Here is a 22,984-nt window from a genome sequence, read left to right as displayed (position 1 = left end):
GAGGGGTCATTGCAGATTTCACAATCACAGGAACCCTGGGTAAAAATTAAAGAAATCACCTGCAAACAGCCGCATCATTAGGCAATATTTCAATCAAGGTAACTTCAAATAATACATTCACCACCAAGCTCAGGTTTGATGTTCTCCATGTGCCTGAAAAATATAGCTGTATTCCTTCCTCCAACTCAGTGGATCCCATGCATCGGTTAAGAGGAGGAGACTAATAGGGGTGCCTGGGTGGCTCCACCGGTTAAGCATCCGACTTTGGCTCAGGTCAGGATCTCACGGTTTGTGAGCTCGAGCCCCGAATTGGGCTCTGTGCTGACAGCTCAGAGCATGGAGCCTGCATCGGATTCTGTGTCTCCTTCTCTCTCTGCCCCTCCGCCACTTATGCTCTGTCTCTCTCTATAAAAAATAAATAAATGCAAAAAAAATTTTTTAAAAAGAGGAGGAGATGAATACATAAAAGATAAAGTCCCCCAAGCAGCTGTCTAGAGCCATGTGGACAAAAGGAAAGGTTAACCAAATGTTTCACTTTTAAACCTGTGTTTTATTCAACTTTGTATTTCATTCAGGTCTAAATATCAGTCGAAGAGTTGCAAATGTTGGGCTGAGCTCCTTGAATTAACCTGCATAAAATTAAATTTAATTCTAATTTAATTCACTTCCAGAATAGTATTCTGTTGCCAATACAAAAACCCTGAAGGAGTTTCGTTTTCCATGACCTCTATAAGACAAGTTGTATTTGCCACAACCAGAAAAACATCCTGAGTTTTATTTGCCTGGGGACTCTGTAATCAGATATTACTTACTGGCCCACATTATTTCAATGTCCACTAGTCATTCCTATTAAAACAAAAAGTAAATTTCTGATGTTGTTACAATAACAAATGTTCTCAGATATGGCATTTATTTGGGTGCTGGGAGAACAATAGTTTTAAAACTACAGGTTCCAGAGCATTCTTGTCACATGCCAAACACGCACTGACCAGTCCTTTGTCTCCCGGGCATCCCTAAGGAGAACACAGTGGTAGAGAACAGTGCTTTCCAGACCTGGTTGCCCATCAAAATCATCTGAGGACTTTTCCAAAACACAGGCTTCACCACCTGTTCAGATCTGAAAGAAGTCAGCCACGTTGGGGACCCCAGAATGTATCCCGGAAAGGCACCCTTCAGGTACAACGGGCAGTCAGCCTACTACAGGCCTTTGTTTGGTGTGTGACATCCTTTAAAAAACAAACAAACAAACAAACAAACAAACAAAAAACAGGTAGGCAAATCAGAGGAGAAAAGTTGGCCCTGAGGGCTTGACTAAGATGATGTGTAGGAATCCGTATTGACCATGGTATGTGTGATGTTGTCATTGTATCTAGGTCAGCAGATGATCCTCTTTGGAGGTCTACTCAAGTACTAAAGTACTTAGCAGTAAAATGCCATAAAGCCGGAGGTTTGCTTCAAAATGCTCCGGCAAAAAGAAGATGGAGGACAAGTGCAGCAAACATCATGATGACTTTGAAGGTGAAGGAAGGGCCCGTGGGGGCTTCTGGTACTTCCATGATGAGAAATTTTCATAATAAAATGTTTAGTTGTCTGGAAGAGAACAATCATAAGAACCAGAGCCTGTTTCTGCCACACAAGGCTATTTTCCACTACCTCCGAAAGACAGCACGTGGCATCCTCCCCCACTGACACGGACCCATATGCATGCGGAGAGGGCACGTGATCTGCCTGGACAGCCAGGAGCCTGCTACTAGGAGGTGTTCGGCATTTTTCCCTTGGAAGAGGACTTTCCAGGCAATATTCTACCCCAAAAATAGGATGAGCGCCCTCTCCCTAACTGTAACCTGAGCCACGTTTTTGCCCTTGACCCTTGTAAAGTATTTTGAAATTCCCTGAAACAAGACACTTTCATTTTCAAGCAGTAATACACAGAATCAGTGAGTCTGGTAAATGCAGGAGGTGAAATCCAAGTCACCAAATGTACAGAATGGGTCCATTTTCAAGCCCCAGCAAGAAAACACAGAGTCTGTTCCAGGAAGATAGGACTTACTTTTTGGCATATTTGATATGTGAAGATCTGGCATTACCGAAGTGATAGAAATCTGTACTCATTTTATCAATGAGTCCTTTTATCGTCCCACATATTATTTCACTCTAGAATACTTAAAAACAGCAAACAACTTTGTATGTTGAAAAGTAGGTTTATCATCCCAAACTTCTATGTGCCCATGTGGTGAAAATTCACATACTTCAAAGGGTAAGATACAGCAGCCCCTAACTGTTAAGTCCCACTGGTTAAAGTTAAGTGTAAGTTTATTTACAGGGTTTACTCAGACAGCAGAAGAGTTGGTGCTGATAATATCTCGCACCTGTAGGTAATCAGGCTGCTTTGTTGATGCCGCCTCATGAGGAAGGAAGGACCCAGAAGCTCTTAACACACATAGTTTGAGGCGCTGGTGGCTCTGGCTTGGGCTTCTGAAAGAGGATGCTGGTGCCACCACTCCCATCTAAAGAGAAGCATGTGACGTGGTGCTGAATTCCAGTTTGCAATGAACCCAGCCCCTGAACCACCCTTGGGGCGCTTCTCTGTCCAGAGCACCTTCCAGGTAAAGACACAAGACATCAAACTCAATCTTGAGTACCAGGTGCCTCAAGGTTTTGTGGGGTTTTTTTAAAGTATAAACATGGGTGACATTAGAAAGTCAATCTGGGGGTTTTCCTAAGACAGCATAGCCCAGGCATCATAATCACTGCACCACCTACCAGGGACTATTAACAAGAACTGGGTTAAAGAGGTTTGCAAGCCATGAAAGGAAACTGACACAATGGTCAGAGCATGTCTTTCCCCAGAGTATCTATGCCAAGTTCCTTAGCACCCTGGACGAATATACTTACTCCCTGTACCTAGTGCAGCTCAAAGGAAAGGCCCCTCCCCTCATCGATAGCTCACGGTCCTTCATATCACATCTTTGTGAAACAGAAAAGAAGGAGCTCCATCTGTGTGATTAGTACAAGGGCCAGAGGGCAGTGGCCTCCTGGGGTTACTATCTGTGGTTATTTGCTCCTGACCTTCAAGACCATGACAGACCTTAAGGGAAGCCTGTCACACTATTAAGAATTAGGATGTCAATGAACAAACAATGAACTTTTAAACCTCTTGTGGACAATATATACTCCGTAAGCTGCACTACAGCATTGGAAGAGCCCTGTTGTCCTTCAGAGGTGTGCAAATAGGGCCCTTCGTGACCTGTAACTAGACCGTGGTTAGTTGCCATGTGCCCCATTCCCAAGTCTGAGTTTCTGAAGCACATTCTCTTTCTTTTTTTTTTTTTTTAATTTTTTTTTAACGTTTTATTTATTTTTGAGACAGGGAGAGACAGAGCATGAACGGGGGAGGGTCAGAGAGAGGGAGACACAGAATCTGAAACAGGCTCCAGGCTCTGAGCTGTCAGCACAGAGCCGGACGCGGGGCTCGAACTCACGGACTGCGAGATCATGACCTGAGCCGAAGTCGGCCGCCCAACCGACTGAGCCACCCAGGCGCCCCAAGCACATTCTCTTTCTAAGAGGATCTAGAATAAGCACCTATGTTGGAATGGTGGACTCCCAAAAGACACCGGGACACTGGACAATTGCTAAAATCCCCTGGCAGTGAACATTCAGAGGCCACTAGACTCATCTTGAAGAAGCATCCTCAGGATTCAGGATCAAGGATATTCAACCAGAGAAAGAGACTCAGAATCATCCTACTTGTTTACATATAAAGTGCAGAAAAGCTTTCTTTCCCATAACTTGGAGCTCCAGGTCTATTGACCGCCATGTAAGCTCGTCTCCACTTGGCTGCGTTCACAATGCAACAATGGCTCAGAAGCCACGAGCCCTGAAAAATCCCTGAAAAATCCGTAACGACAGTGGGTTGGTCCCAACGATCGGCCGCTACTATGGGCATGGTGGCTGAGAGCCCAAACAAAGACAAGCTTGGGAAGCCTTTTCCTCTAAAGCAAGTTCCAGCTACTCCCAGCTGTAAGGCATGTAATGGTGAAGGCATGTAGGATGAGGGGAGATAGCAAAGTGAGGCTGTTTTCCCCCTTGATGATCTGAGTCAGACCCAGGACAGTACTAAGGGTTTTATATGTAATTTGACAGGCACCAAAAAGTACTTGGCACGTTGTACGTCTCAGTTCCTGACTCTTCTTTATGAACGTGCTGGTTCTGAAATGTGAAATACATTTTCACAGACCTGCCTTACATTCCTCGGGCCCCCACCCCACTCAAAACTTACCTTATGTTTCAGAGGATGGTCTCCTTTCTCCTCCTGACACTCTGCCTTCTCCCGCATCATGGGGCCGAGCCCTGAGCTGGGACCTCCTGTCGGTTCACTCACATATCCCTACTGCTCATGGAAAACAACCACCAGAAGACTATCATTCTGCTCTAGCTCGGTCTAACTCTATGCTGCTTTCTCGGGCAAACTCATGCAATCTGTCTTTCATTTGGATATATTTTTGCACTTCTGTGTAGCACGGGGGATTTTCAGACTGCCTTTTATTCTATTTCTTTTTCTCCCATGCTGGGCAGAAAACAGAGGCTGCCATGGACATAAGGCCTGAGACAAATCAGGTGAGATGGGGCAAAGTTACTCCCACAGACTAACCGTGCTTCTGAATGCTAATGCTTCATCAGGAGAGAGCTTCCAAAATAGGCTCTGTGCAGAAAGCATTCAGCAATTAGCTACAAAAATGCCTTGTTAATAGTACAGTTAGACACAGTCTCCTTACTAACGTCCCTTAGAGATAGAGAGACTCCAGAGTATAGAGACATCAGTTGACACGTCCAGGATCACACCTACGGGCAACTGGCAGACACGTCATGCTGGGTGTCCAGGACCATCTTGAAGCCAAATCATCTGCAAAGTGGCTACAGTGGTTACAAAACCCATCACTAAAGGTTGACAAGTACCAGTTCCCTTTTACAAGCGTTCATGGAGAGCTAATAGGGATTCAGAGATGAGTAAGCCACAGTGCTTCCCCTGGGGTTTCCACTGTAGTGCACTTATCAAACAAATAGGTCCTCCAAAACGTTATCAGTCAAGGCAAAATGTGTTCAGTGTCATAAGAAAGGCACCAAGCATTAATTTTTAGAGACTTCTACTTTACCCCTTCTTCAGTGCCCAGTTTTAAAATGCAGAGAAGAGCGATCACAAGCAGTGCGTCAGTGTGTGTGTGTGTGTGTGTGTGTGTGTGTGTGTGTGTGTGTGTACATATGAGCAAAGATAACCACAGAACAAAGAGACATTCAGGCACGGTCTCCTTGACTGTGGTCATTGGTTACTCAAGAGTCTAAAGGTACAGGCCAATCTAATAGGACAATAAGAAGGTAGCAGGCATATATCCTGCCAAGGAAAGAAAGACTAAAGTCAAATTACTGGCCTGTTGGTAATACGAAGTCAAAAGTAGCACAGAAGCCTTGCTCAGAAATGGTCTAATCAGATCCTCGGTGAAGACTTCCTCTCCAGGGAAGCTCGCTGATGATGGCAGCCAATGGAGCCAATGGGGGTCCCCTGTATTTTTACCACCTTGGCTGCTCAGCTGAAGATCACCTAACTGAGACTCCTTTGTGACTATAAAATGACAGAAGTGCATAGCACCATTTTGAGAGGAAACCACAATGAGTCCCCTGAAAGAGGAGCTCTAAAACAGACTCCAAGTGAAGGTAAAGCTGGTGGCATTCAAGAACTTTCTTCCATTACCATAATGCCCAAAATGTATGTGAGCTCCGCACAGACACATGTAGTTTCCTATGGAGCTCATCACATGTTTGAATCTGTACATCATGCCAATTCACATTGGTATCAAATCACCCTCGTACATCTTAAAATGTTTCTGTCCTACTAGGTGCTTACAATGAGTCTCGAAAGCAGGATAAACTTTCTTCAGGAGGAATTTTAGGAGAAGAGAAGGAAAAAAGTGTTCCAAACAGAAGCAGGAGCAAGTGCATGAAGGATGATAAGAAGTCTGTGAGCAAAGGAAATGAAAACAGGAGCTCAAAAAAGATGTCAGCACTCACATGTCCACTGAAGCATTCTTCACAATAGCTAAGATATGGAAACAACCTAAGTGTCCATCAATGGATAAAGACGACAGATAGATACATGATAGAGAGAGAGAGAGAGAGAGAGAGTGAGATAGAGAGAGAGAGAGAGTGAGAGATAGGCAGACATTTGCCACAGTATGAATGGACTTTGAAGGCATTATGCTGAGTGAAGTAAGTCAGAGGAAGACAAATCCTGTATGATCTCACTTCTACATGGAATCTTAAAAAGCTGACTAGAACGGTGGTTACCAGGGGCTACGGGTGGGGGAATCAGGGTAATGTTAGTCAAAGAGTGCAAAACTCGCAGTGAGAAGATAAACACACTCTAGAGATCGAAGGCAAAGCACTGTGATTAGAGTTGACAGCACTGTATTTCATACTGTTGCTACATATTACATATTACATATTACATACTGTTGCTAAGAGACTAGATCTGAAATTTTCTCACCACAAAAGGTGGCAATCATATTGCAAATATATAAACATATCGAACCAACACACTATACACTTTAAACTTACACGATGTATGTGTCAAATATGCATCCATTTAAAAACAACAGCTTATGGGAAGGGAGGTGCTATGAATGGGGCAGCAGTGGAGACAAGCTAAGAAGGGTAGCTTGGGGTGGCCCTGTGTCTGACACTCACCAAAACGCTCCTCATAAGAACCCCGAAGAGGTTCTGAGCTTTTGCAATTGACGAGAAGTCTAATTATGAGCAAGGGAGGCAGGGGCTAATACTGAGCATGTTCCATGAGCCTGGCACTGTGCCAAGTGCTTTGCATTTGCTATCCCACTGAATTCTCACACCAGCCCTGCAGCAGGCGATACTACCCTCTGCTTACATGTATTCAACGGAGGCAGAGTTAAGGCACTTGCCCAAAACCAGAACTATGTGCCCTGACCCACACCCCATGCTCTTCACTATGTTCTGCTGATTCCTTGACTTCCATCTATTTGGATGGAGTTTCTTCTGCTTCTAGGATATGAAGGACCCTCTGCTTTCCAAAGCATTTCATACTCATTTCCCAATGCACTACAGGTTGGTACTCAGCCGACAAGATGATGGCCAAAAAAGCAAACCCTCAAAAGTTATGAAAGATGCTGGATGAAAACCTCTCAAAAGTTTACCTATATGCATGCCCCCAAATTGCCCTTGCAATAAAGCCAGATCTGTCATTCCCAACACTCACCAGCAATGAGCCACACAGCTGTGGAGGCCCAACAGTTTAGGCAGGAAAACAGACAGGCAAAGAAAAAGAAGAATGTAGTCAAGCCCCAAGGAAAAAATGTTAACATCCGGAACCAATTCACCCACGCAGGCTGGGGGAACCGTTACTCCCAGCTCTCCATAACACCCCCTCAGCACCCCTGTCAGCCCTCCCCGACACACACACACACACACACACACACACACACATGTACACACACATGCGCGCGCACACACACACACATGCACGCACACACACACACACATGCACGCACACACACATGCACGCACACACTCGCCAGGGATTTGTTCAGTATTTGCTCATTCCTACAGCACTCACATCATCCTGTGCCTGCAGGAAGCGTCTCCTGCAGTACCTACCACCCAGTCAGAATATCACAAAGATGCCTTAAATCTCTGTGATGTCACAGTCTAATCTGGGTAATGCACAGTTGCACCAGATGGAATCTAACATTCCCAGGATGAGTGCTGGCCATGCAACCAGTGCTCTGAATGCTGGAGGAAAAAGGAGGTGGCCAAGGCTGGCCGGTTTCCTGCCTTGCAGAATCTACCTTTCTAATTGGACAGACCTCTTAAGTGAGGCCCAGCAAACCATCCAAGACTGCAGCCCTCAACTCACCTTCTGCCACACTCTGTATTTCAAGAGTCTGGCTCCACATGGGTTCCTTGGTAAAGGAAATGGGCCCGGAGATTCATATGCTTCTGTTGATGCGAGAGCATATTGAAACCCATCAATTTCTGCCTGCAAAGAGTGGGGCAGGCAGTAGGAAAAAGCAAAGCTTTAAAACAGAGACAGACTTTACATCCCTCTCATTTTACTGTCTAAGAGCCACTTTTCTGTCACTGGGCACAACAAACAGGAATATGATAGACCTTACAGTCACACAGCCAAGAACCACATGAATGCTACAGTCTGCACCTGAAATGAGGGGGAGTAGTTTTTTCTCCAAATCCCTGTTAGAGACATCAGACTTCCAAGAGAGGAAGGTTACTTGGAGTGGGAGGGAAAGTGATGGAAAGACAGGGAACAGGTGGACCAGAAATCCTGAGGCCCATTGTTAAGCTCACTGCTGGGGGTGCGTCCACGTAGAGCATGCTAGAAGAGTGAAGGAGCACGGGGTAGAAGTGTGTACAGGGCTGAGAGATCTCTACAAATAACCGATCCCATACCAAACGAGGCTGCTCTAAATAGAGCTGTTACAAAATAAATGAATCAGAGCAGTCACTCAGAGGTTAAAGTTAAAGCTGTGGCTCTGAGAGCAGGCGTACTTGCTGTGGGTCCTCAAGGCAGTTACCAAATCCTTGGGCATTAAAAAGAAGCCACTGTGGAAATCAGAATCTCTTCCTTTGTAAATTCAATCCATGGCGAAGGGATTTCAGCTGTGATTGCTGAGTTTGAAAAAATCAACAGTACTTAGAAATGCACAAATTGCTCGTCACTGCAACTGATATGTGTCTAAGCTGTTCCATTTTGAATCAATTACCAATAAGATTCCATCCAACCCATTGTGAATGGAGAAGGATATGGGTAAAACAGGGCAGTTAAAGTTTCCCCTGAATTGCAATGCATGAGGGGATTTAGGTTGAGGAGGGTCTAGATCAAGTTCAATATGTAGCCACATTTCAGACCCTGAGATTTCTGGGTATGAGAGTCAAAGAAAAGCAAGTCAGGTTGGGGTAGCAGCACATGCCATATTCCAAAGACCATGGTTCAGAAACTCCGCCCCGTATCACTGTGACACAGAGGCTTCCTCCAGCCTGTATGGAGAAGGCAGCTTTAGACAGAGACCCAGAAACTGTAAATGAGCTCTTTCTCATTTATGATTTAATAATTTCTGTTTGGGGGGGTGGAGAGCACAGGCAGCAAGCATAAATTTCCCTCTCCCCAGAGCACTGAAGAGTCATCTACAGGAGAAGTCAATGTTGTCTGGTGGCTAAGAGCACTGCAAGTTCTTTAATCTCATTGGGCCTCAATTTCTGCATCTATAAAATGGGGAAACACGTACCGCCCTCTGAGGACCATTGGGTGAATGCAATGAGAAAATGCGAATAAAACCGTAAGCACAGTGCCTGGTACAAAGTGTGCCCTTGATCCATAAAAGTGCTTCTTGGTTAGCACTGGGGGCACTCTGAGATAAGAGGATGTTTGTAAGATTGGGGAAGTACAGAAACAGCTGTCTTGGAGATGAAATGTGGTGCGCAGATCCGTTTGGAAGACTGAGACCTGAATTCCAGCCGGGACAGAGCAACTCCCTCCTCCTATGTATGGCCAGGCAGTGCCCGAAGGGGACTGGGCTCCTTGAAGGAGGCCTTGGGAGGGATCTTCCCTCTGTTCCTCTTCCCCTGGGAATGCACTTTCCCCCTCTGCTACCAGGAATCAATATAAACAAAGTCTGGGGTGTAACTAGTTTAAAAAAAAAAAAAAAAGTAAACGATCAAACCCAGGCTTCTGTTTTCTGGAAGGAAGAAAACTGCGAAACCGTGCTGCCAGATGTAAGTTCTAACACAACGGCTGGGGCTTCTGCTGTTTTTCTAAAAAAAGACTCCTCAGTCTCCTCTTCCTGACAGTCAGCTTAGTTATTACAGATTTTCCTTAAGTTTAGTCCCTTTACTCTTTTGGTTTGTAACTCAACCAAGCAACACCTACAAATCCTTTACTGCAGTCTCAATTAATTGATACAACTAGCTCATTTAACCCAAAAAAACCTTGAGGAACACAGGCTTTACAAACAAAAGCGTTATGAAAATGAATCTTCCTTATTTCCCATCTGATAAAACCTGACCATTTGGGGATTTCTGGGCTCCAGGTAGAAATATCAGAAACTAACCAGAGAAACATGCTTGTGTTTTTTCACTTCCCCGCATCCAGAAAGGCCCCTCTGTCCTCTGCCAGAGCCCAATTCCTAGGGAGCTGGTAAAGCTGAGGTTCCCTGCCCCCCCCCTTCCACCTACCCTCTCTTCCTACCGCATGCCAGACAGCTGGTCCTCACCCTTGAGGCCCTTTCTCCCTCCCTCAAATATTCACTCGGATGCTGGCTTTCTGCCCCAGCGGAACCCTAAACAGCAACAGCCCTCAAAGTTCTATTTGACTTCATTAGCCAGCCATTCGTACTCAGATTCTCCACTGTTTCTAACCATAGGCTATGCACCAAGTGCTGATCCCCTCCAAGTCCCAAACATCCCATTTAAAGCCAAAGACTGGAGGAGAGAGGTGGTGCCTGCTAGATTCACAATTTGCAACAATTTATTATCCAAGCTGGTCACTGAGGTAATTACTATCAATTCACTTGATAGGAATATAGACACTGCTAAATGCTTTGTTCCTCTATGTGCACTAATTTAATCCTCACAACCACCTTTTGATGAATATGTTTATCATTACAACTTCATAGGTGCAGAAACTGCGGTTGGGAGAGATTAAGAAACTTGTCCAAGGTCATACAACTAGCAAGTGTTGGAATCAGGGCTCAGAAACGAGAGCTCAAAATCTGTATGGAATAACATACACACACACACACACACACACACACACACACACACTCATATATATAGTTGTATTTATCTGGAATATATGACTGTTACATACTGTGATTTGGAATACATATATCATATAATAACATACAGCCATACTGTATGAATTATTATATGTATTATATATAGGTATACATTATATCTTATTACTTTATATATAATATATAACAAATAACATAGGAAGCCAGACGGTACATAGTGTTCAACAAATAATGCTATTCATTACCATTATATATATATATTAAGTGTTGCTCTGTGCCAGCCACTTGTGCTAGGCTCTAGACATACAAAAGCAAAGAAAACAAGGTTCCTGCCCTTCAGCAGTATATTACAGGGTGGCAGTGAGACAGGATGACCAGTAAATCCATAAGCTCCTTGATGACTCCAGTCTACCTAAGGGCTGGGGCTGCAGAGAATGGGGACAGCAAATAAAAGTGGGGAGCTGTTGGGGTGCCTGGGTGGTTCCGTCGGTTGGGCGTCCGACTTTGGCTCAGGTCATGATCTCATAGTTTGTGGGTTCGAGCCCCACGTCTGGCTCTGTGCTGGCAGCTCAGAGCCTGGAGGCTGTTTCAGATTCTGTGTCTCCCTCTCTCTGCCTCTCCCCTGCTCACGCTCTGTGTCTCAAAAATAAATAAACATTAAAAAAAATTTTTTTAAGTGGGGAGCTGTCACTAGCCCAGCCATATAAGTCTAGGGGGAGAGACAGCCCCAGAGAGAGAAATACAAGAAACCCTCCTAGGTGTGTGCTGGGCCCAGTTTTTTGTCTGACCCTGCCCTCAAGTTCAGCAGCTATGAATAGAGGTCTCCAACGCTAAGCTGTCTTCTGATCCATCTTGTTGACAAGCGTTTTGCCCGTTACTAAGTCATCCTTTTAGCATTCTCACATCTCTGCCAGATCAAGACCTCGGCTTAGCAGGCTAGACATGGAAAATAGTTACTAGTGCTTTCCATCAGGCTCAGAGAGTAATGAGGGGCAACTGATTTCCTTGGGGGGAGTGGAGGTCCCACTAACTCAATTTACTAGTGAAGTTGCTCTTCTCAGTCTGCCTTTTTCAAATCCAGAGTTTTTCCAGCTATTTCTGGGAATGGCACAAAAAAAATGTCCAAAGCATAAATAACTTATATTTCCTTTAAATACACTAATGCCATAGAACTCTCCCAGCAGGAGGGTCCTGGGCAGTCACACAAGCAACAATAGGTTACATCAAACAGAAAGGACTAGATCCAGAACTTCTGAACATGTGATATTAATCTAAAAACTTTTCAAGAGCCTTATGGAAGCTCTCAATTCTAGCTGTAAAAATCCTTTTCTGGTTGGGACGGGGGTCCTTGTGTTGCTATTACTATTACTTTCTACAATTGCAGTAATACTCCTCTTGTTCCAACAAAGGGATGAGTCCAGTGATAGCCAACGTACATTAGGAGAAAATGTTAGTATTTTTTTTAAAAAAGTTAACAGGATCACAGAATCTTCTAGCTAAAGGGGCCTTAGGGGCCTTTGAGCCTCATTTCACAAACCAAGAACTGAGTCCTCATCAGTGGCTATCAAACAACTTTGAAACGCTTTTTGCCACATCTGTATGTCTGCCTTTAGAACAAATATTCCTGGTTCCAAAAAAATAATGATAAAGCTAGCACTAGACTCTAGGTCTAATGTAAACTAGTTGAGCCCTCTTCCTACCATAATGCATGGATATAATCTAGATTATGAGAGCCTATGTTGAAAGCGTTGTAGTATAGTGAAGACTCATGGATAGCCACATAAGCAATTAAGGTTTCTGAAAAGTTCTGCAAGTCAGTATTTTTCTGCAAACTTGCTCATATGATTTTCTCATAAATCCTTTTAATTCTAAATAGTGCATAGGTATATAAACCCTCCCTCAGCTTTCCTGCAAATAAATAAACAAACAAATAAATAAATAAATGTGTGTGTGTGTGTGTGTGTGTGTGTGTGTGTGTGTAAGGCTTCTAAATGGAGGAAGCTTTGTCAAATCCAGAGAAAGTATTGCTATGCTCACAATCACTTACTGGCACAAATGCTTGCCCCTCCCTATGGTAAAAACCAATTCTGTACTTTTCAGGAGTAAGAACACAATCTCTGAACCACTCAAGTCCCCTAGCCCCTAGGTTACAATTCTGGGCCTTGGGGCCTGGTGTGACTGACACTTTGGCGCCTCAAGGGAAGACTTCCCTCTCAGCTCACACGGAGCTGTAGCAGGGAAGCTATTCCTGCGAACATAGTCCCCCAGTGACTAATAGGCATTTCTCAATCCACTTTGGAGAGATGGGCGGGGGTTTGTCGTTATTGTTGTTTTTTGTTGTTTCTTGTTTTGTTTTGTTTTTAGAAAAATAATTACCTCGCTGTTTTTAATCTCCAAGAATAGCGTAAAGGACAATTGTTTGCTGTCATTTTGTCTCGGCTGGGCAATGCCCGCTCTCCAGAGAGCAGGGGCATCTCTACCCTCATGACACCCACCCGCTGCCACCCGCCACATCTCTACCCTCTGAGGCACCCGGGGACCCTGCGCTCCTCGAACCGACAGAATGCCTTTCCTTTTTAACAGACTAGCTATGATATTTACTGACCCTATTATTACCCATTTGGAAATGGTTAGGGATTAAAAGTTCTTCGGGCCGAAGGATTCTTGGTTTCTAATTGCTGATGTTTGAAGTCAGTTTGATTCCTTGGAAATTTGCTGAGCCTGATGAAAGCCAAGGCTCAAACTCCCCTCGGGGCGCGAGGTGGAAGATTCTTGGGTTCCGTTTGGGGTTTTTGTTTAGGGTTTTCTCCCCCTTGATTTTTTGCGAGGAGAAGGGGGCCTTCCCGATTGCCCCAGAGTCCCGCATTTCTCCAGGATGTAGCGGGAGCTAAGAAGGGTAGGGACACCCCTCGGGACTGCCAGCGGCGGCGCGCACCCGCCCGCGGGGACGGAGCCCCGAGCGCCGGGGCCCGAGCCGGGGCGCGCGCACCGAGGCCCGGCCCGGACGCTCTTGACCCGGCCGCCGCTCCCGCCCCAGGGCGCCGCCGCGGCCCGGCTCTCTGAGTCGGGAAGGCCCCCCGAGCCGCCCCATCTTCCCCGGGATGGTTTCGCGGGAAGAGATGGCCATCCCCAGTCAGTCCTCGCTGAAACTTCATCTGAATTTTTTTTTTTTTTTTTCGAGAAAGAGAGAGGGAAAATATGGGCGTTTCAGCATACGTATAGGAAGTGGGGGGAGGGGAACAGGATGTGGGGGGAGGGGTGCGGGGGGACTACGGGGGTTTACCGGGGCTTCGACCATATCTTCGGGGCTGTGGGACAGCCGAGAAGGCAGCGGGTGGGTGTTGGAAGCAAGAATTTCGTGTCACCCTGTTGAGAACCACGCGCTGCAACACCAAGGCACCGGCTCGGTAATGACCCCTAATGATACCTTTCAAGGGAACTCTGCTCTCATCTGCAGTATTCCGGTTTTTAAAAGACGGCTATATTAGGATATTACGGGTGCAGTTCAGACTTGGGGGCTGTGTGGCAATTTGGAACCGGCTCATTTAGCCTCGGCAACTATTCTGAAGAAAATACAAGGGGACAGACACATAGGGAGAAGATTTTTGCACGTATCTCCTATGTTCTTAAGTGATTTCCCCCAAATCAAGTTTCTCTCGTTATTTCTATTAACCAGATTTCCCTTGGTGATTCCGTTAGCTCTCTGCATGGAAGAACATGAAATTATTCAATAGAAGTCAGCATTCTGCCCGTCTGAAATGAAGGTAGCATTCTTCACAAAATTAAATGCCAAAGTTAGTTAGAAAAAAACTTCCACTCTTCCCGATCTTTTAAAAATTGCATCTGTACAGCCTCATTTTCTGCTGTTTTCTCTTAGACTTTGGTCAAAATGTTCACTTAATCTGGCAGTTAAGTGAAAATGCCAGTGCCCAGGAGCTTCCAGTCTGGGATTCTCTTGAACTGGCAAGTGAGTGATACGTACAGATGACAAAATTTCTGGCCTCCCCAAATTTTAGGTATTCCCAATTTTTTAACTGGCTCCACAAAAAAACAAGAGCAGTTTATTTTCTCTAATGTTTTTCTAATATTTCCTGAGATGTTATCTATGTGCCATTCCGAGCTGTCAAGTTCACACATAAACTTGTGTATAATCACATACAGTTGTTTATATACTCTTTAATACATTTTATACACTTCTGTATGAAGGGCATAGCTAAACATTGGCTGGTAAAAAGAGTATAGAATAGAGTATCAATTGCAAGGTCTATTTTCATTTCTGGTATCAAAAGCTCATCATCAGTTTGTAGTCAGCAAAATGTCCTGCCTCAAAGTGAAGCCATTAATGGCACTGCATAAATGTTGATTTGTCGTCACCAGTTGCTTAATTCCCCACCTCTTCCCATTTCACCTCCTGTCCTCCCTACTGAGTCTCATTTTCCATCCTGACACTTAGAGCAAGGGCCTCACTTAAATTAAGTAATGATTATCCTTGCCCAAAGACGTGTAAACAGACCCTAATTTATAAATTTGCTAATTGCCGTTCCCAGCGCAGACCCCTGAGTATCTCAGTCATACACGTATAAAATTCAAAGCTCACTAGAAACCAGAAAAGGCAAGGCAAAAATAAACCACATGGATGAGAGAAAGAAGGGGGGAAGATTTCACATTCCACCAGTTCCCTAGTTTTTGTTTTTTTTTTTCCCCCCCTGTGGAAAAATATCCCATAAGGTCAAAACTAGAAAACCACTTAAATATTCTCTCCTGCTGAACTACTTTGTCTTTGTCTTTGGGGAGTAAAAAAGCAATAACCAGCTACCCACCCCCAGAACAATCATTAGATGGAAATCTGCATTTCCAGAAAGGAAAGTGGAATGCCAATCTGCTCTCTGTTCTTTATCCCTGTGGAATCTGCTCAGTTCAGTCTTGTTTTTGTTTTTAACTCTACAGTCACCTAGAGAAGGGACTTACAGATTTAAGAAGCAATGATTTTACTCCTGGGTGTGGGAAATAAACTTCTAACAGAGTCCATAATCGGGATCTCAAAAAAGTTCTCTCGTCTTATTAATATTACATTTTTTTGGCAATAGAGAGAACGATTGTGACAGACCTGGAATATTTCACTCTTTAATACTAGCGTTGCCCTTGGAGAGGCTTGGATGAACAAAACGTCTCAGGTCTTCTGAACCAAAACATATTTGTCTCTCTTTCCTTGTGGTCCAACATGAAGGATTAACGATGAGGGACTTGTTCCCATTAAACTCATGTCTGCACACACAAAGGAAATTATACAAATAAATGGGGGAACACAAACCGATCACTTTAGTTTGGGCCCCTGGGTTAGGCATTTCACACCATTCTTCAATCGCTCCTCACGTGCCGGGCGTATTAATTAGATTTTAAACTAATTTTTCTTTAATATTTAAAAGATGGTCGTGAGACCATTTGAAGTGATAGTGGGGGGCCAGAAAAACCGTAGCGGCTATGTGTCAATATAATTGCAATACGAAGTCCATTATTAGAAATTTAATTCCCCCTTCCCCCTGCATGAACGTCACCCCGCGAACTTTCCTTTCCGGGAGTTTAACCTATAAAATCAGGAAACCTAAAAGTGTCCAGCTCTGAACCCAAAGAAAAATGTTCGATAAGAAACAACGTTGGGTGGGGCGTGGAAGGAAGACACGAATTCAGAAGCGCTGCGCCCCTAGGCTGTGAGCTGATCTGTCACGTCCAGAAAAGCCTGCTCCCGGCGTTACGCTTGCGGCGTACCAGTCTCCGAGCGGCAGAGGTGGGCCGGGCGAGGGGTCCCGCACCGCCCGTCCGCGAGAGACCGTTCCCCCGCACTTGCCTGTTACCCTCATCACAAGGACCGGTGAAGCGCTCGGGGGACACCGGTCGACCTGGCGGGGGGTGCAAAGCACAGCACACTCCGTCTGCCCCCCTTCCATCACATTCCAAACGCTGGGCATTAGGGTGTTTCCCCCATTCCTCGTCCTCCCCACTGCCCTCCAGCAGTTTGTTCCATCCACGGAATGCTGGGGGTTAGAACTGTTTCCTTCTTCCTGGGGGTGGGGGTGAGGGTGGGGGGCTTCTGTTGTGCCACTGCACCAGGGCTGGTGTTTTACACAGAACGCCCCAGAACCCTGCCCACCTCCCGCGAGCCCGTGCAGCGCGCTCTCCCAGCCCCGCGACCCAGCCAGCGTCCGACCACCTCGACCAAAGGGCGTCGGCGGCCCTCCTCGAACACACCCGTCCTCACCAGCCTGGGACGAATTCAGATCTCGCCTACCCCCTCACTCCCGTTCACGCAAGGTCACTCACCAAAGGCGCGGCCACCGCGGAAGGCCGTTTTGACTTGGCAGGAGAGAGCGTTGCGCATGTCCAGCAGGCACCACGCTTGGCTCATCCTCCGGGCCCAGGCCTGGCATCTTTGAGGCCTGCACCGGCGATGGGGCGAACGCACCGCTGAGGAACCAGTGTTCCTCGCCCCGGACTCTACCTCAGGCATACGCTTTGGCGTCCGGCCCGGCGCACCCCACACCCTTGCCCTGCGGTCCAAGCCCCGGCGTGCGCCCTGTCTGGTTCTTGCCCAGCACAAGCGTACTCTCCCCACTGGCTTCAAACGCATCGCGTTTTCTCCATTACTTAAACGTCAGTGAAGAGTCACTTCCTCCGTTTTGACCCTGTGTTTCCCTATTGGGGATTGGGGGTGGGTGGAGGGGTGATGTCAGGATTAAAATCTTGGGAGTTTTACTCTGAGCAAACAAGCCATAAACTGGCAGTTTAATTCGCGTGAACAGCTAATCTCGGTAATTCGGAAGAAGAAAGGGCCCTGGGGCACCGCCCGGGCTGTTCCCGTCTCATTCCTCTAGGGATTGCGTAGATGGGTGCAGGGACCCCGCGAGCCTGATGCATGTGCACGTGCGCGCGGAGTGCGGCTCTGCACGCACGTTCTTGAGTGTGCCTGCTCTGTGTGCCCACCCGCGTACGCCGCCACCTTCTTAGGCCTCTGGAGCGCCACGGCTGCAAGGCATAGGGCCGCAGGCCCTGAAGGGGGAAATCCTTTCGCAGAAGGTTTGAATTATTTCGCTCCGCGGGAGACCGGACCTCGGCAGCACTCGGCTGTGGATTTGGGCGGGAAAAGGCCCAAACTCGAGCTGGGGAAGCCGGGTGGAGCCGGGGCTGGGGTCCGAGCGCAGATGGCGCCGCCGCGTGCCTGAAATAAACTTATAAGGCCGCAGCCGGAGCAGCTGTTCCGGGCGATCCTGGCTCAAAAGTTTTCCCTGTTGCTGCCCGGTGAGAGGCGGAGGCAAGCAGGCCGGAGAGTCAGGCTCCTGGGAGACCCTCCCGAGCCCGCGGCGGCTGCGTCCTGGCGGCTTCTCCAAAGACGCGGAGTTCTGGCAATAATGAGGGCATCTCACAGGCCCTTCTCCAAGGCCCTTAGGGCCTCAGGGTCTTTCAGGACCAGCAGACTCCGTGGAAACGTTTGAAATACATACTGTGTGTCCTCTGATGTGTGAGCGCCCACGGCGCGCAGGCCGGGCTGGTCCCCCGCTGCTGCAGGTTGGCGCCCCAGGCTGCGGGGCGCTCGGCGCCAACTAAAGCCAGCTCTGTCCGGACGCGAAAAGAAAAACGGGCTGTGAAAAAGCAAAAGGCCACGTCTTTGAATAAAAGTTAAACATTAAAATCTGACCCTTGGGTTGTCTGAGGATCCTCAGATTTAAAGGCACGGACAGAGAAGGCTGGAAACGGAGGTCCCAGTCAGGGGGGCGGGGGGAGGGGGAGGGGGAAAATGATAAATAGAGTTGCTCTAGGCGGGTGTCCTGTGTATGTTTTCCTGTTTGTTTAATCCTTCCCCAAGCTCCGTGGCAATTTTGGTTTTGTTGTTGTCGTTTTTATCCCGGTTCCTGACTTATCACCGGCCTAGCGCAGTTGAGCCACGCAGCGGGTCCAGCCTGCTCTCTGTCCTAATCCGGGAAGAGAGTTTAAACAATTGGAGGCTAAGACCGGCATAGACACGGCCCTGGGCACAAACGGAGTCGCCTGTGCCCCCTCCCACCTCCACCACCATACACACACCTTAACGGTGGCCCAGTCTGTTTGTGTTCGTTAGGGCGCTCTATTAGAGGAAAAAGAAAGAAAGGCCTACAGGGGACCCCAAGCCCTGGCCTTGCCTTCCACCACCATCCGGGCCCAGAGCCTGCAGCTCCGCCTCCTCCACTCCGGGGGCTGCCTAGGCTCCACGCTACCGCGCAGTTTTTCTGAAAGATCTTTTTTCTCTTCGTACGTCCGGTTCGTCAGAAAGCTTTGGCCACTAAAGGGGCTCCAACTTGGAGATCCCCTCGGCGCACCTCGCAGCGAGGCCCGGTTGGTAGCCGGCCCCGCATAAGGCCCGGGAGTGCTCTCCGCTTTCAGCTTCTTCCTTCCTCCCAGACCGTAGCCCCACAAACATATTTCGTTTTCTCTAATACAAAAGCACATTTTTTTTTCTTTTAAAAAAGAATGATACAGGAAAGGAAAACGGTCAACTGAGCTCTGTGTGGCACAAAGTTCTAGATTAGGTCCTCACCCTCTGGCCCCCATACTGTGGGAGCGAGGGAACCGCATTCTGGACAACAGGCCCTCGCGTTTATGTCTCCGGGCTGTTCTCACCTTGCTCCAACCTTTTCTCTCCTCACTATGGCTGAAAAGAACGGCGATAAGAGAAAACTGCGAGTTGAGCCTCTGATTATGACCCCACGTGTTGGTCCTTTTGAACGTGCGACCCAAGATCAGCTCCGCAGACCTGCCCCCCCCTCCTTAAAGAAAAGTCCCCCGGACAAGGCGTCTGCCACACTCAGTTAAGTAACTTCTGCCTTCCCACCGTCGGGAAAGTAAAATAAACTAACCTCCCGAATCGTGAATTGTCATGAGGCCTGAAAGAACTTCCACTAAACTGTGCGAAGGCCCGAGTGAGATTTTGACAACATATAAATGCGGTGAGGAAGTAGGGTCTGGCCAGAGATGGGAAGCACACATTAGCCACGCGTTCTTTTCTGGATTGCCCACACAGGGGTCCGCGTGGGCAAGCACCCGCATCCAAATACACGGAAAGACTTGAGCGGACGAAATAAATCTCCCTTTTAATTTTCTTTTCATCGACTAATAAAAATAATTCCCCAGCACTAAACTCAAATACCGTAACGGGCCACAAGAACACGGAGAATTCATAAAACCCTGTCTCTGCAAGTCACACGCTAATCGCGTTATTATTAGCCTCAGGAGCATGGAAATTGAACTGTCACTGCCGAAAGAGAAAATGTAAGCGACAGCTGTCCCTCCTTGGGTCGGCCAGCTTTCCAGCCCCCAAGCCCCTGGGCCCCAAGCTCCGTCCCAGAGCTCTTCGACCCGTGGCCACCCCCATCCCTTTGCGGGCCGCCGCCCCCACCCTGGCTTTCCGCTTTCCGGCGCGCTGACCCAGGTTTACTCCCCAGCCCTAGCTGGTCAGCAGGAGCACCTCCAGAATGGCTACATAAGTCCTGGCTGGAAAGTTTCTGAAACCGCTAAACCCAAGCTGCGAGCGGGGGTGTGTGTGTATGTGTGTGTGTGTGTGTGCGCGCGCGCGCGCGCGCAAGATTCTTCCGACAACAGCTGTTCCCCGGGGCTGTTTTGCACAGTTGAAATCTTGGCACTTAATACAGAACTTTAAGTTGTCTCCCCCCTCAACCACCCGCCCAGGTTTCTGCTAAAATACAGACACCGACATCCGCTCTGAGTTTCACGTGTTGTGTACATATAACGCGCACAGAAATTAATCGCACCGCTCCCCCCGCAATACACAGAGGTGTGGGCCCTGAAGAGTGGCCCAGGGCGCAGGGTGAGAGGTCTAACATATATTCTCTTTCCATAAACGCCAACGAAGTAGAAATATAATTATGCTCCGTTGTCGCCGGGGTAGGGGAAACACAACTTGAGTCCCAGGAAAGTTGGTGGGGGCAGGGCGAGGACCGAGGTCGAAAGCTAAATGGGACAAACCGGGCATTTCCCGAGACTGGGTATGGAGCCCGACAGCTCCGCGCCCGTCCTCTGGGGCTCTCAAAAGACAGTTCCAGCCCCTCTCCGCTCCCGCCGTCGCCTTCGATCTGCGCCCCTCCTTAACCCCAAGGGCCTGCGGTCGCTCAGCCGCGCACACCAGAACACTGCGCTCCGCTCCCAGAAGAGAAAGGGATGCGAGTGAGGCCTCCTTGCTTGAGGTTGGCGACGAAAATGCAAGGCTCAGTTCCCCCAAATTGCTTGCGGCGAATTTGGGGAAGGCTCAAGGCGTTTGCGCGAAGAAAAGGAAACCCGCTTTGGAGCAAGGCAGGGCGTCAGCGAGCAGGGCCTCCCTCCACACCGCTCCGCCCGCCCGCCGGCCGCCCGGCGTCCGCTCTCCGCCCGCCTCCCTCGGTCCGGTCCTGCGCACTCACCCGGGTGAGGCTCCAGGCCGTGCGCGGCCGCGTCCTCCGCGTCTCCGAGTGGGCCCGCGGGGCTCAGCGCCTCCATGGACAGGTCCAACCCCTTCTCCTCCCAGTCTCGCAGTTTCCGCTTTTTATTTGAGCCGATCAAGGCTTCAACGGAGAAGGCATGTGCTCGCGAGCTCAGGGCGACTGCAGATCTTCTCCTTTCACTCATCTTAGCCGCCCGCACCCCGGCCTCCGCTCGCCCCCGCTACTGAGGGAGCAGCCCGCGCCCTCACGCTCCGAGCGCCCGCCGGGCCAGGCCCGGGAGAGGCGGCGGCGCGGCGGCCGAGACTGAGGCGGCGGCCCTGCGGGTCCCCGGCACCCTCCCCCTGCGTCCTCCCCCGCCCTCCGCCGCCGCGGGTCGGACCGGCGCCCCTAGCTGCCCCAGCCGCTAGGAACGAGCGCCCGGAGCGCCGCCCGCTCGCAGCATGAGCGCCCGAGTCCTGCTTCCCACCCTACCCGGGCAGGCGCTCACAGGCTGTGCAGACTGGACTTCATCTTTTTTTTATTCTCTCTCTCTCTCTCTCTCTCTCTCTCTCTCTCTCTCTCTCTCTCTCCTCCCTCTCCCTCTCTCTCCTCCCTCTCCCTCTTCCTCTCTTGGTCTTCCCGTCCTCCCTCTGATCCAAACTTCTGGGAAACTTTTTTTCTAAATTCCTCCCTTCCCGAGGAGCTGGGGGCAGGCGGTGCGCTCCTGTCCGAGGGGCGAGGGAGAGGGAGGGGGAGGAAGAGAAAGACTGAGGGGAAAAAAAGCCAGCCCCCGACCAATGGCGAGGAGGGAACAGGAGAAACCCTGAGAGCGCGGGCCAATGAGAGGAGGGGAGAGACTGAGGCTCGGGCCAAGGCTCCGCGCCGGTAGTCCCGGGGATGCTCCAGGGCCCACTTTAACCCCTGGCTTCCCGGTCCCCCACGGGTTCTTCGTGGGGGAGGGAGGAGAGCTGGAAGTCGAGGTCTGATCTGTGCCGGTCCAAACTCCTGCAAGTCCCAAATCCGTATCTTTTCCTTCCAAATCTGATAGGTCTCATAGATGCTGCAAGCTCAGAGTCATTTAAATTACCAATCTGGATTTCGGGGGCTCTCAACCTGTCCAAAAACACCAGAAAACGCTTCTGATAATCTCGCTCCTGCTCCCAGATGCTATTAGCTTTCCTGGTTCTGCCCGGATTTCGCCACACAGGTTATTTTCCTGTCGTACGATTTCCAATCAACTCTGGCTAAGGCAAAACGAAAGAAACAAACAAAGACGCCCCCGTTACTATCCAGGGTCTTGTAATTGGAAATCTAGAGATCGCTTCCTCCTTCCAGTGCTACCTGGCGGAGAAGAAGACGTATGCTCGCTCAAAGCAAAAGGCCAGCCGTGGGGCGCCCGGCTTACCGCGCGCTGCGAAGCCTTATCCCGACTGGGCCCGCACGCAGCAAATGCTCGCCTTCGCTTCGGCGTGGATGCTGATCTGAGCTTCGCCGGCTCGGGGCGCTTGTTCTGGAGAACCCACGGAGAGGGGCTGGGCGAGGGCAGCCAGTAACTTTGACAGCGGAGGAGCTTTTTCAGAATACCCTTCAAATCTGATCATCTCAGGAACCAGGCTCTCCCCGCCAGCTGATCCTCCCTCCACCCTTAAAAAAAAAAAAATCTTTCAGGATAGTGCGGTCGTCAGGGATTTCTATGGAACTTACAGT

The 22,984-nt window shown here is 48.6% G+C and overlaps 1 protein-coding gene across 2 annotated transcripts in view; it reads right to left on the bottom strand.

Moving 5' to 3' along the window:
- Positions 1 to 22,036, bottom strand: part of TBX15 (T-box transcription factor 15) — a 103,808-nt gene extending 81,772 nt beyond the window's left edge. Inside the window, exon 1 of one of the 2 annotated variants that reach the window (XM_058716049.1) lies at positions 21,278 to 22,036. In XM_058716049.1, the coding sequence (XP_058572032.1) occupies positions 21,278 to 21,482 (205 nt within the window). In that variant the 5' untranslated portion in view covers positions 21,483 to 22,036. Of the gene's footprint in view, positions 1 to 17,153; positions 17,500 to 21,277 lie in introns of those variants that run through there. The other variant, XM_058716047.1, reaches the window with a different exon arrangement.
- Between the last annotated feature and the right edge of the window lie 948 nt (positions 22,037 to 22,984).

This window comes from Neofelis nebulosa, chromosome 2 (assembly GCF_028018385.1).
Source record: "Neofelis nebulosa isolate mNeoNeb1 chromosome 2, mNeoNeb1.pri, whole genome shotgun sequence".
Classification (NCBI taxonomy): domain Eukaryota; kingdom Metazoa; phylum Chordata; class Mammalia; order Carnivora; family Felidae; genus Neofelis; species Neofelis nebulosa.
The sequence above is the reverse complement of the archived record's forward strand: the minus strand, read 5'-3'. Positions and strand labels throughout refer to the sequence as shown.